General features: G+C 41.5%; 1 protein-coding gene across 1 annotated transcript in view; it reads left to right on the top strand.

Annotated features, from left to right (window-relative positions):
- col27a1a (collagen, type XXVII, alpha 1a) overlaps positions 1–10788 on the top strand; it is a 67567-nt gene that overhangs the window by 48606 nt on the left and 8173 nt on the right. The window contains exons 23-35 of the mRNA XM_013908921.1: positions 142–195; positions 315–359; positions 444–497; positions 591–644; positions 2620–2673; positions 3324–3377; positions 8062–8115; positions 8321–8365; positions 8811–8855; positions 9046–9099; positions 10140–10193; positions 10505–10558; positions 10667–10720. Coding sequence (XP_013764375.1) covers positions 142–195; positions 315–359; positions 444–497; positions 591–644; positions 2620–2673; positions 3324–3377; positions 8062–8115; positions 8321–8365; positions 8811–8855; positions 9046–9099; positions 10140–10193; positions 10505–10558; positions 10667–10720 — 675 coding nt within the window. The remainder of the gene's footprint in view (positions 1–141; positions 196–314; positions 360–443; positions 498–590; positions 645–2619; positions 2674–3323; positions 3378–8061; positions 8116–8320; positions 8366–8810; positions 8856–9045; positions 9100–10139; positions 10194–10504; positions 10559–10666; positions 10721–10788) is intronic.

The following is a 10788-nucleotide window of genomic DNA, read 5'->3' as shown; positions in this document are numbered from 1 at the left end:
TTTCCCGCTTCTCTCCTCAAGCTGTCATCTCACAGGAAAAAGATCTTTTATCCTTGCTGAGAATCTGGGATTAACATTAATGATGCGTTCACTGGCAAGTGCATCCCTCATTATTCATCATCCTGTGCTAAAATCTTTCAGGGTAGAATGGGCAGGCAAGGATTCCCTGGGATACTCGGTACAGAGGGAGTTAAGGTGAAAAAAAACCCACTTTTATTTCTGATTTTTTTTTATTGCTTTTTTGGCAAAATACATTGAAGAACATTAAATTCATTATTCTAATCTTTTAAGTAATTGCATATTTCTCTCTGCAGGGAGAGCCCGGCATCACTGGAAATGTTGGACCCATGGGAGAGAGAGTAAGAAACCCTTGGCGGCTTGGCTGCTTTTTGCCAATTCATTAATTCAAACATCTATTAATTCATCCATTCAACATGTTTCAGGGCTTGGTGGGCTTCATTGGACCTGTGGGAGAGGCGGGACTGGCAGGAGAGAAGGTAATAATTTGCGGGGGTTTTTCCCATGAATTTATTTCAATAGTCTTTACAAGATCACGTTGAAGAGAAAACACTGAACTTGTGCAATTTTAGGGAGATCGAGGGGAGATGGGCCTTCCTGGACCACCTGGAGAAAAGGGACCAACGGTAAGACAGAATGACAGCTAGCGTGTGGAGGGCTTTCACACTGAGAAAGAATGACGTTTGAGTCTGTTAAAACGTGACCTCAAGATTACATTTCCAAAGAAGGTATCTTGTCTTTGTTAAAAATCCTAAGAAATGGTCATTTTAGATTAAACTGTGTCTGTTATTCCCATGGGAATATAGTGCTGTGAGGGATTAAGCACACATGTACCACAAGAATATGACAGAATATGTTGGTTTTTTTCCTCAAAGCACAGCTCAGTCGTCACAGTTCAGGCAGCTTTAAACCCTGTATTCTAAGCAGTGGTTTGGCAATTGACAAGAGGGCTTTAACTGGGGAACAGAGCTTGTAATATTCATTCAAACAAAGGTGGAAATAATTCCAGTGAATCCGTTGTGATATTTTACCTCTGTGATGGTATTAATGGTCAGAAAAGTGCTGACAGTCCTGCTGGAAATTTTTCAAAAGAAAACACAAAAATAGAAAGAGGATATTGTTTTTTTTCGGACATCGCTTGATAATTTCTCTACCGTCTGCAGGACCTCTGAGTAATTCCCTCAGTGTTGTGCACTTTCTTTTACCCCAGGGGTGTCAAACATACAGACCGCAGGCCAGAACAGGCCCACCAAAGGAATCCAGTCTGAACCAATGTAGGATTTTGCAGAGTTTAAACGTTATTACAGTAGCCTTTCTTTATAATGACAGTGGAGTGAGACAGTCACTGGGGAAATGGCCGGTTTATTCATTGTCAGTGATTGTAGTCCATTATATTAAAAGAAAGGGTAACATTTAGAGATGTTTTGTTTTTTTTATAGTTTGTTATGCAATGGTTTCACTGGCCTGGCACGCTTGAGATCACATTGGTCTGTATGTGGCCCAGGAACTAAAATTAGTCTGACATCTCTGCTCAGTGGTTAGTACTGTCGCCTCAGGTCCTAAGTTCAAAATGCCATCGAAAATATCACAAGATAAACTCTCCCAAAGGGATTTGACTGAGGTGCCGGCTTAGAGCTCCACACAGTGGCTGCACGCTGCTCTGAATACTGAGGATGCGTTGAGCGTTGAGAGGAAGATCAATAAAGGATAACTTAGCTTAACCTGCTCTTTCAAACAGAGTTCGTCGACTCTTTATCGTGTAGGGTCTTTTACGGACTTGTCTAATGTATGCGACTTGCCGGAGTGGATAAGAATTTAGTCATCATTGTTGCTCAAGGAGAGAAGGTTTTCCTGCTGGCTGACAGCCAGTTAGATTTCTCAGAGGACTTCACCACACACACACATACTCACTCACAAGGAAGTTCTGTGTTGGCCAGCTACAAAACAGAAACAGACCCTCTGGAAAAGTCTGCATCATACAATGTGAGGGGAGCTGACCAGCAGACATCTATAGTCACTAACAGAGTGCTCATACTGCAGGCTTCTTTGTTTTATTCCTGCATGACATCAGAACCGCCTACTGTGCTATAAGTTTGTGTATTGGATAGATTTTTATTGCACTCGGCTGTCTTGAGTAGTTCTGACTGAAGTACTCCCCATTATATAGTTATGCTTTTACAAATGGCCTGGCCAAAAACGAGCTACTATAAAAAAAAAAAAATAAGAGAGAGAGAAAAGCAGCCAAAAGTAGTATGTTTTCCTACATAAAATCATCACCTCATGCTGTCTATTTTCTTTCTGTTCCGCTTTCTCTTTCATCGTTACATAAAACGTATTTTCCAGCGGACAGAGCTTTTCTCCAGATGTATGTTTGAACTACCAATGGAAAGATGGACAATTTATTGCCTCAAACACATCTCAGTGCAATTTGGAGAATGAGTTTGGCCTTTATGTCAACACCTTTCTGCTTAAATAAACTTGCTTTGTAATAGGTGAAAGTGTCAGAATATCATCATTTTGTGTTGTTTTTGTGTTTTTGCCTGATGTGTATCAGTTGTAATCGATGTACTGAGTTTATGTTTATCTATGTTTGCACACCAGGGTCACCCGGGGGGACCAGGTGAGGCCGGACCTACTGGACCACAAGGAAGACCAGTAAGTCACCATACTTTTGCATATTTTGCACTTTCTTTTTACTCATTCATAGTTGTATATGATCCTCTCTAATCATAGTGATGACAGTGAGTGGTTACTAACAATAGTAAGTGTCTGTTTCATAGACATTTGAAATATTAATCAATTAACTTTTTCTTATTTTTTTTTAAAGTATTTTAATTTCATTCATTCGTAGATTATATTTTAAGTAATTTTAGTTACCCACATTCTGTAGGTTTCTCTGAGCATTATAAAACCTGGCAGCCTCCCGCCGAATGTGCATTACCCTCCTGTCAGTCAAAAGCCCAACACCTATAACCAATTAGAAGCTTCCCCTGCCCCCCGTTCTTTGCCGTGGCCGGCTTTGACAGAGCGGGCCAATCATTGGTTGAAAGCAGGGGCCACTGAGCCACCAAAACAAATATAAATACGGGGGGTTTGGGGTGCAGCAGGACAGGATTCCAGAGCAGACCCTTTAATTGATGTGAGTGACAGATCTAACAACAAACCCTATAGTGTGTTCCCGAGGTCAGGCTGCCCTGCAAGGTCAACAGCCAGGGGGCTCTGTGGTCTGTCAGTGTAAACCTTTGTTTTATCTCTGTCCCTCCCCCTTGTTTTCTCTTTATCCCCCATTTTCCTTTGTTTATCAGGGCCCTCCTGGAGCGACTGGGCCAACTGGTACCAGAGGGCCTAAAGGCTTGCGGGTAAGTCGAAAGGTTCACGTGAGTTTAGTTGGGGGGTTTTTTCTTTGCAGCTTAGGTGTTGACTGGCGTTCTGCAGTCACTGTGTCACAGATCCCAGCCTTGAGAACAGATCATAGACTTGGCAGAAGAGTGTGTATATACACCATTTTCTGTTTTGCATATCCTCTGCTGTGTGTTTATAGGAGATCTGTGCTACTGCTTTCAGAGCTGTTTGGTGAATAAGGTGAAGTGATGTGTGGCGGGATCTGAGCTGATGTTATAGATGTTTTAAAGGACGCGGGTGCTTCTGCACACATATGCAGTTTCAAAGTTGAAGAATTAATGTTTCAGCCTTTTTTGGGGGGGGGGGGCGAACTCATTGTGAGCACTAGAAGAGCTCTGGTGATGTAAACCAAATGCTCTTTTCTTCATTCCATAGAAATGGAACAATAACTGGTGGTTATGGGAACGAGTCATTGTTAGTCCAACATCACTTCTGTTGTGGTTGGAAAATGGGATCTGGCTTTTGTTGCTCATCTGGAAGCTGCTTGCAGATAAATATAGTAAACTGGGGAAGCAGGGTTTATGTTAATGATTAACTAAGATTGGATTGAATTATTCTGCTTTAATAGCAATCTGACACATCACTCACAAATGCCACTGCTGAGGCTTTATAACACGACTCGTGACTAAGGGAGTAATTCCCATCCATCCATCCATCTTCATCCGCTTTATCCGAGGCCGGGTCGCGGGGGCAACAGCCTAAGCAAAGAGGCCCAGACCTCCCTCTCCCCAGCCACCTCCTCCAAGGCGTTCCCAGGCCAGCCAAGAGATATAATCTCTCCAGCGTGTCCTGGGTCTGCCCCAGGGCCTCCTCCCGGTGGGACATACCTGGAACACCTCACCGGTCACTACGCCCCTACCCATAGGTGAGGGTAGGGGCGTAGATCGACCGGTAAATTGAGAGCTTCGCTTTTACACTCAGCTCCCTCTTCACCACGATGGACCGGTCTAGGTGCATTACTGCAGCTGCAGCCCCAATCCGTCTGTTGATCTCCGGCTCCCTTCTCCCATCACTCGCGAACAAGACCCCGAGATACGTGAAGTCCTCCACTTGGGGCAGGAACTCATCCCCGACCCGGAGTGGGCACTCCACCCTTTTCCGGCTGAGAACCATGGCCTCAGATTTGGAGGTGCTGATCCTCATTCCCGCTGCTTCACACTCGGCTGCGAACCGTTCCAGTGCGAGCTGGAGGCCTTCACCCGATGAAGCCAACAGAACCACATCATCCGCAAAAATCAGAGATGAGATTCTGAGGCCACCAAAGCGAAAGCCCTCCGCCACTTGGCTGCGCCTAGAAATCCTGTCCATAAAAATTATGAACAGAACCGGAGACAAAGGGCAGCCCTGGCGGAGCCCATCACCCACCGGGAACGAGTCCGACTTATTGCCGGCAATGCGAACCAAGCTCTTACAACGGTTGTATAGGGATAGAATGGGGAGTAATTCCCCTGTAATTAAATAGAAATTCAATGGATTTTATTTGAAATTACACTAAAAACACTAGAATAAGTAACAATATTTAAGTACTGCATAAGCAATTATTAGTAGTGCGCAATTTCATGCTAAGTTTGCAGAAAAAGAAACAATATTTCATCATCTTACATCATGAACCCGCTCTACTTATCACGGTGCAGGCCACATTATGGAGTGGATAATCTTGCCTTTTTACATCGCTTTATTTGATATTCATTATGTTGATGTGTATGATGGATGTTGTCTTATTCTATAATTCCATTAAAATGATGGAGCAAAGTCTAACTTAATTTTTGTTCTTTCGCAATTACTGTGTAAGCAAAACCTTCGAGCTTCCGAGCAGTTTGCAGGAAAGGAGCGTCTCCTTTCCTGCAAACTACATGGAAGTTAAACCACTTCATAATACATATAGTGTGCTTACAATGTAAGGTAGGGAAATATTGTTTGTTTTTCCACAAAATTACCACGAAATGACTTATGCAGTGCATGAAGTTACTTTCCATGAATAATTTCCTTTTCTATGAAATTCCTGAATTTACTTAAAACTATTCCTGCACTACCTAAAATTACTTACCGATTACTTAAATTTACTGTTTCTTTGTCTCCTTAAAAACCTACTTGTTGCCCTCCTATTCTTTCCCCCTTGTTCGCCCCTTTTCTCCATTTTTAAAAAAATCTCATTATTAGATTTTTGATATATTTTTTATTTTTTGAAACCTCGTGTAAATACATTAGCATTATAAATTGCACTTGTGAGGTTAATACTTATAAAGTGATAGGAGCAGCGAGTTAGATTATTTTACACTGCTTAGTACTCTAGAGGAAGTTAGAGCACCTGTGTTTTTTTTTCTCTGTTACGACCTGTTTAACACTTCCCCAGTGTTGTGGCAACAAACTCTATGCAAATAGACTTCAGATAATTAGCAGACACAGATAATGCCAATAACAACACTGCGATTTCTTCAATTTCAGCGTTGCGGGAACAATAAAAAACACATAAAACTCCAGAGTGCTTTCTTGAAAGACGATAACCAGGCAAACAGGGACTAAGACCTGAAATAGTATCTGGATAAATACCATCAAGAGAAATTTCAATCCTCAATAATTGATGTTGCTCATAAAATGTGACATCTGGAACACCATGAAGCAAATAAATTCTTGAAGTCCCACTTAAACATCTGCTTTCAGGTGCAATAATAATGAATTCTGAGTAAGATAATGAGGACAATTTCTATAATTATGTTTACGGTGAGTTTTACTTCACAGTTGTGAACGTACCCTCAGTTTTAGCCTGTTTTTAGTTTGGGAACTTTTTACTGCTTTGGGTCCAATGAGCCAGCTGGAAAGTGGCGTAAAAAAGGGTTGAGCTTCTTCATCTGAAGAATCTATGGGAGATGGGCCTGGCCACGCTCTAAAATCTCAAGTTGTGTTTTCAGTTATTACTAATGTCAGCAGCTTCCACTGCCAATAAATCTGCCTGCTGCTACATGACTTAGTACGCTGGGTCTTCCAAGACTAGAAACCTGAGCGTAGCAAGCCAGGAGTTACTCTCTCACAGACTCTGTTAGCAGCTGTGATCTTAAGTGTGCGACCGCAGACGCTCATATCTCACCGCCGCTGTCTAAATGTGCACAAGCTCAGTCCCAGCAACAGTTTTTAAAATAAAAAGCTTTTAGTGTATTCAGCATTCACCACGTTTAATGAAGCAAGTAAACACAAACTGATTGGCACGATGAAGTCCGAGCTGACACAAGCAATTTAATGTTCCCGTCGGACAGAAGAAAATGAAGTAAGGCTGTTTTGTAACAGCTCTGTATCAAAGACTTTGTCACGCTTGGATAAAGCATCTTAGTGTGAAATGAGACTGCATACAACTACCATTTGAACAGCATATGTGTTTTAGATTTTCCCTACTTGGATTGAAGCACGAGGCCTTGTGAACTGTGACATCTGGCTCTGCAGAGACTGTTTTCTGACATGCATATATTGTGGGGGGGAAAAAGAGGGAGATAAAACTGCACGCCAACATCAGCCTGTAGGGCGTTAGTGCCACTGCTGTCGTTTTCTGTGTCTGTTTTTATTTTCTAGTTTAAAAAAAGAAGAAAAACTCCAGTAAAACTTGCGGATGTCAGCCACAAGGAGTCACCCAATCACGTTTTGTGTCTAATAACTCCTCATGACTTCTAATCACTAGAAATCCTCTGCTAATGTTTTCCATACTGAAGAGTCATCTCATCATCCCTCCCTCTTGGCATCATCCAAGACGGCCAGTTCATATAGATGCTGACTCTCTTGATGTGGTTAATCAAGTTTTAGGCATAAATATGTTTTCTTTGCCTAGATAGAATAAAATATTTTCCGTACATGTCAGCTAATTAGTCTATGTAAACGTAACCAGTGGGTAGCAGGTACCCCAGACAGGAATGTTAATGAGCGGTGCTCATCCAGCTCCATGTATAATAGGCTTATAGCACTTCAGCTAGCGTTGTTCTCCATGGGCCAAACTCCCACTGTGCCCAGTCATCAATCACTCTCACAACAAGGCCTCCTTTGTGGGGCTGTCATGTTATAGGTTTTTTAATTTCCACTCTAAAATATTTCAATTATCCTGAGAAAGGGGCAGTTAAACGCTCACTCTTTATAGCCAGCGAGATCCGATAGATCGGACTGACCCGTGTGGTGTCACACAGTCACAGTCAGTGAGCATCTTCTCGATGTTAGTGAGCCAGTATCTTCCACAGCGCTGACAACAGATATGGTTTGGATGCAGGTGCAGAGCAGATGGACTGCACTGGTATGCTGCCTGGTTCCTATTTATTTTCACTACTCACAGGACTAGCAGGCCTTTTAGTGGATTTACAATGATTATTTGACAGGTGGATACAAGTAAAGTACAGAGACAGCTGTTCTAAAAATGTGTGTGTTTAAGTGTGAGCATATGTGCATGCCCTGACTTGTAATTGAAATAGTTTTACATGAAGCCTCTGTGTACATACATTAACTACAAGCACACAGATATATTTATTTTTGATATTTCCCTGATAAATGCAGGACACTGTAAGTGTTGGTGTCAAAGTGTACAGAGATGTTTGTTTACAGTATGTTGTGGCTTTCTGGCAGTATTACAGTGACCTCTGTTGGTGGAGTGACAGCTGTCTTGTGTTTCAGGGAGCGAAAGGGCCTGACGGTCCAGCTGGAGAGATTGGATTAGAGGGCAAGAAGGTAAGGACGCTGGGATATACTTTTATCAAATCACGCAGACACAATTCAGAAAAAAAGCATATAAGAGAACAAAATTGCTAAATAAGCAACGATCAGCACAAAAAATGGCTACACATCTTCTTTTTTCCATTCTGAAACCTGGAAATATGAAATAAACTGATGTGTCTGGACAGTTGCTAGCGCTCATCCTTCTTCCTCTCTGCAGGGTCCTGATGGTCCTCCAGGAAAATTAGGTTTCCCTGGACCGCAGGTAAAGCTCCTGCGGTACCTTTCTGATTTTCCACTTCTTCCTCTCATGTACTTTTTTGGTGCTTATGTTCCTCCTGAGGAGTGAGACATCAGCATAATTTAGAGGACATACATGATACCGACAGTCTGGAGACCCACAGTCTGTGGCCTAGATTTACATATATGACAACTTATTGTTCATTTTATTTGATTTTTTTTTTGTTTGTTTTGAGACTTTGAGACTTACTGTATCTGAGCAGCTGTTGCAGTACCTTGTAGTGATCTTTATTTATAGAGATGGTTGTAAATTCAACATCATAGGAATCAGTGTAATAGATTTCACAAAGATACACTTGTTTGTATGGATAGACAGGCAAATAACATATCGTATGTGTTATTACATCATAAGTTTATAAATATGCACTGTAGAACCGTTTTGTTTTAATTCTTTTTTTATGTCTTTCCAGGGAAAGCAAGGAGAACCAGGAGAAACCGGACCTAAAGGATTTTCTGTAAGTTCATTATAATCATACATGTGAATGTTGAACAAATACAACTGAGGAAGGTTAGATGAAGTCCTGAAACTCCACTCTCTCTATTTTATAGTTGCTGATGTCATTTTCTGAATATACTGTATCTGACATCACACCTGAAATGCAGTGCCATTCTTTTGATTTTTAAATGGGATTTTTCAATTTTCAGGGTATCCAGGGGCCTTCTGGATCTCCAGGGGACAAGGGAATAGCGGGCGAGCCAGTATGAACCTCTTCCATCTTCTCAAATATGTCTCTTGTATTCCTTCATCATCTTTATAACTTTCCTGTTTTGATATCTCCAACCATCCACAGTCTCTTTCCTTCCTTTTCAGTCTTTTGCCGTATTTTCATTGCAGCTCATCAAACTTCCTCTCCCTTCTTCTGAGAGTTTTAATATTAATAATTCTTTTTGGTAGAGTAGTTCACTCTGCCCAGCCCTGTTAGCTCCCATAAGCCAGGAGCTAGTTTATGAGACATTTTTGAGTGCCTATTAAAAATATATTCGCCTGTATTAAATGTTTCCTCTGGCGCAGCCAGAGAATTGTCTCATTCTTTGCACATCTGTTCTGTAGTGACAAAAAACAAGATTGCTCTTTGAAAAAGAAACTCCGCATTTATAGAAGCGCTAAACTGCTGAACTTGCAGGGAAGTAGACGTGATTGCTATTGCTATAATAGATCCAGTCTTTACTTTAAAAGATTTGCTCTCCTTCTTGTGGCTTTGTTTTATTGAACAGCGGGACAGGCAGAGCACAAATAGAGGCTCAGAAATGTGTCTGTTTGCATGCATACTGACTTTCCCGCAGCAGCACTGGAGACCCCATCCCTCTTTGTTTTCATTAATATGACAGAGTTACAGGCTGATATTCTCCTGTTTCCTGTTTAAGTAGAAAATTGATCACTAACATAATTTCTCTTGCTGTATACTTCACAGAGCAGAGAAAAATCGTATTTTCCATTCATTCTTCACAATTATGTTTCTTGTGCTGCAATCTTGTAGCTAGAAGGGCTGCAATGTACCCTGACATTATTTATGAAGTTTTTGTGCCAAAGCATCAGCATTTAAGAAGCTGGATCAGTGACACAATTAGTCTTTGCATTCAGAGCCAAACTGGGTACTGCAAGCGTGCTGATTTATCAGCCACTGGCACACTCACAGTAAACATCAGCCAGAGGTTCCTTTTTCTTTTTCTTTCTGTGCACATGACAATCTAGTTGATTTTAATTAGGCTGAAACATCTCTATTTCTCTTGTCATTTAGGGACCGGCAGGGCCACGTGGGACTATCGGACCTTTGGGAGAGACTGGTCAAAAGGTGAGAGACCTCGCTTACAGACAAGCGTGGATTCATATTCCACATGCAAAAGGTCACGCTATTTATTTGCATGCACAAAAAGGGTGTTGTGAAAACTAAATGAATAAATATGTGGCATCTGTTCCTCATCCTACCCCAGTAGATCAATAACGCTCTTTAATTTAACCAATCTGTCCGATTTAATCAGTCAGCTACATAACAAAGGGGTCTTTTTTTCCCCCTCTCTCTCGCCTCTCTCTTTTGCCAATACATACACAAAAGTTGAGATATTATTCATATGAAATGTCAAAGAGTCATCTGCTGTTTTCAAGGGTCCTCCAGGAAAAGTGGGTGAACCAGGACTGTCAGGGGAGCCAGGGGAGAAGGTGAGGGAATAATATTGTTGTAGTTTTAGCTGGGCGTGCTCTATGTTTTTACTCTGTAGTGGTAAACAGGATATCAAAGTTTAAGAGCTATCTGTGTTTATGTGTCAGGGAGCCATTGGACTTCCTGGGAATATCGGAGAGCAGGGACTAATAGGACAGCGGGTATGTTTATCTGAATTATGCTGTACAGTCTTCTTTGTTCTTGTTTCTTTCATAAGCATAATATATTT

This window comes from Pundamilia nyererei, unplaced genomic scaffold (assembly GCF_000239375.1).
Source record: "Pundamilia nyererei isolate P.nyererei 1_Seehausen unplaced genomic scaffold, PunNye1.0 scaffold00002, whole genome shotgun sequence".
In the NCBI taxonomy this organism is placed as follows: domain Eukaryota; kingdom Metazoa; phylum Chordata; class Actinopteri; order Cichliformes; family Cichlidae; genus Pundamilia; species Pundamilia nyererei.
This window is presented reverse-complemented; position numbering and strand designations above follow the sequence as displayed.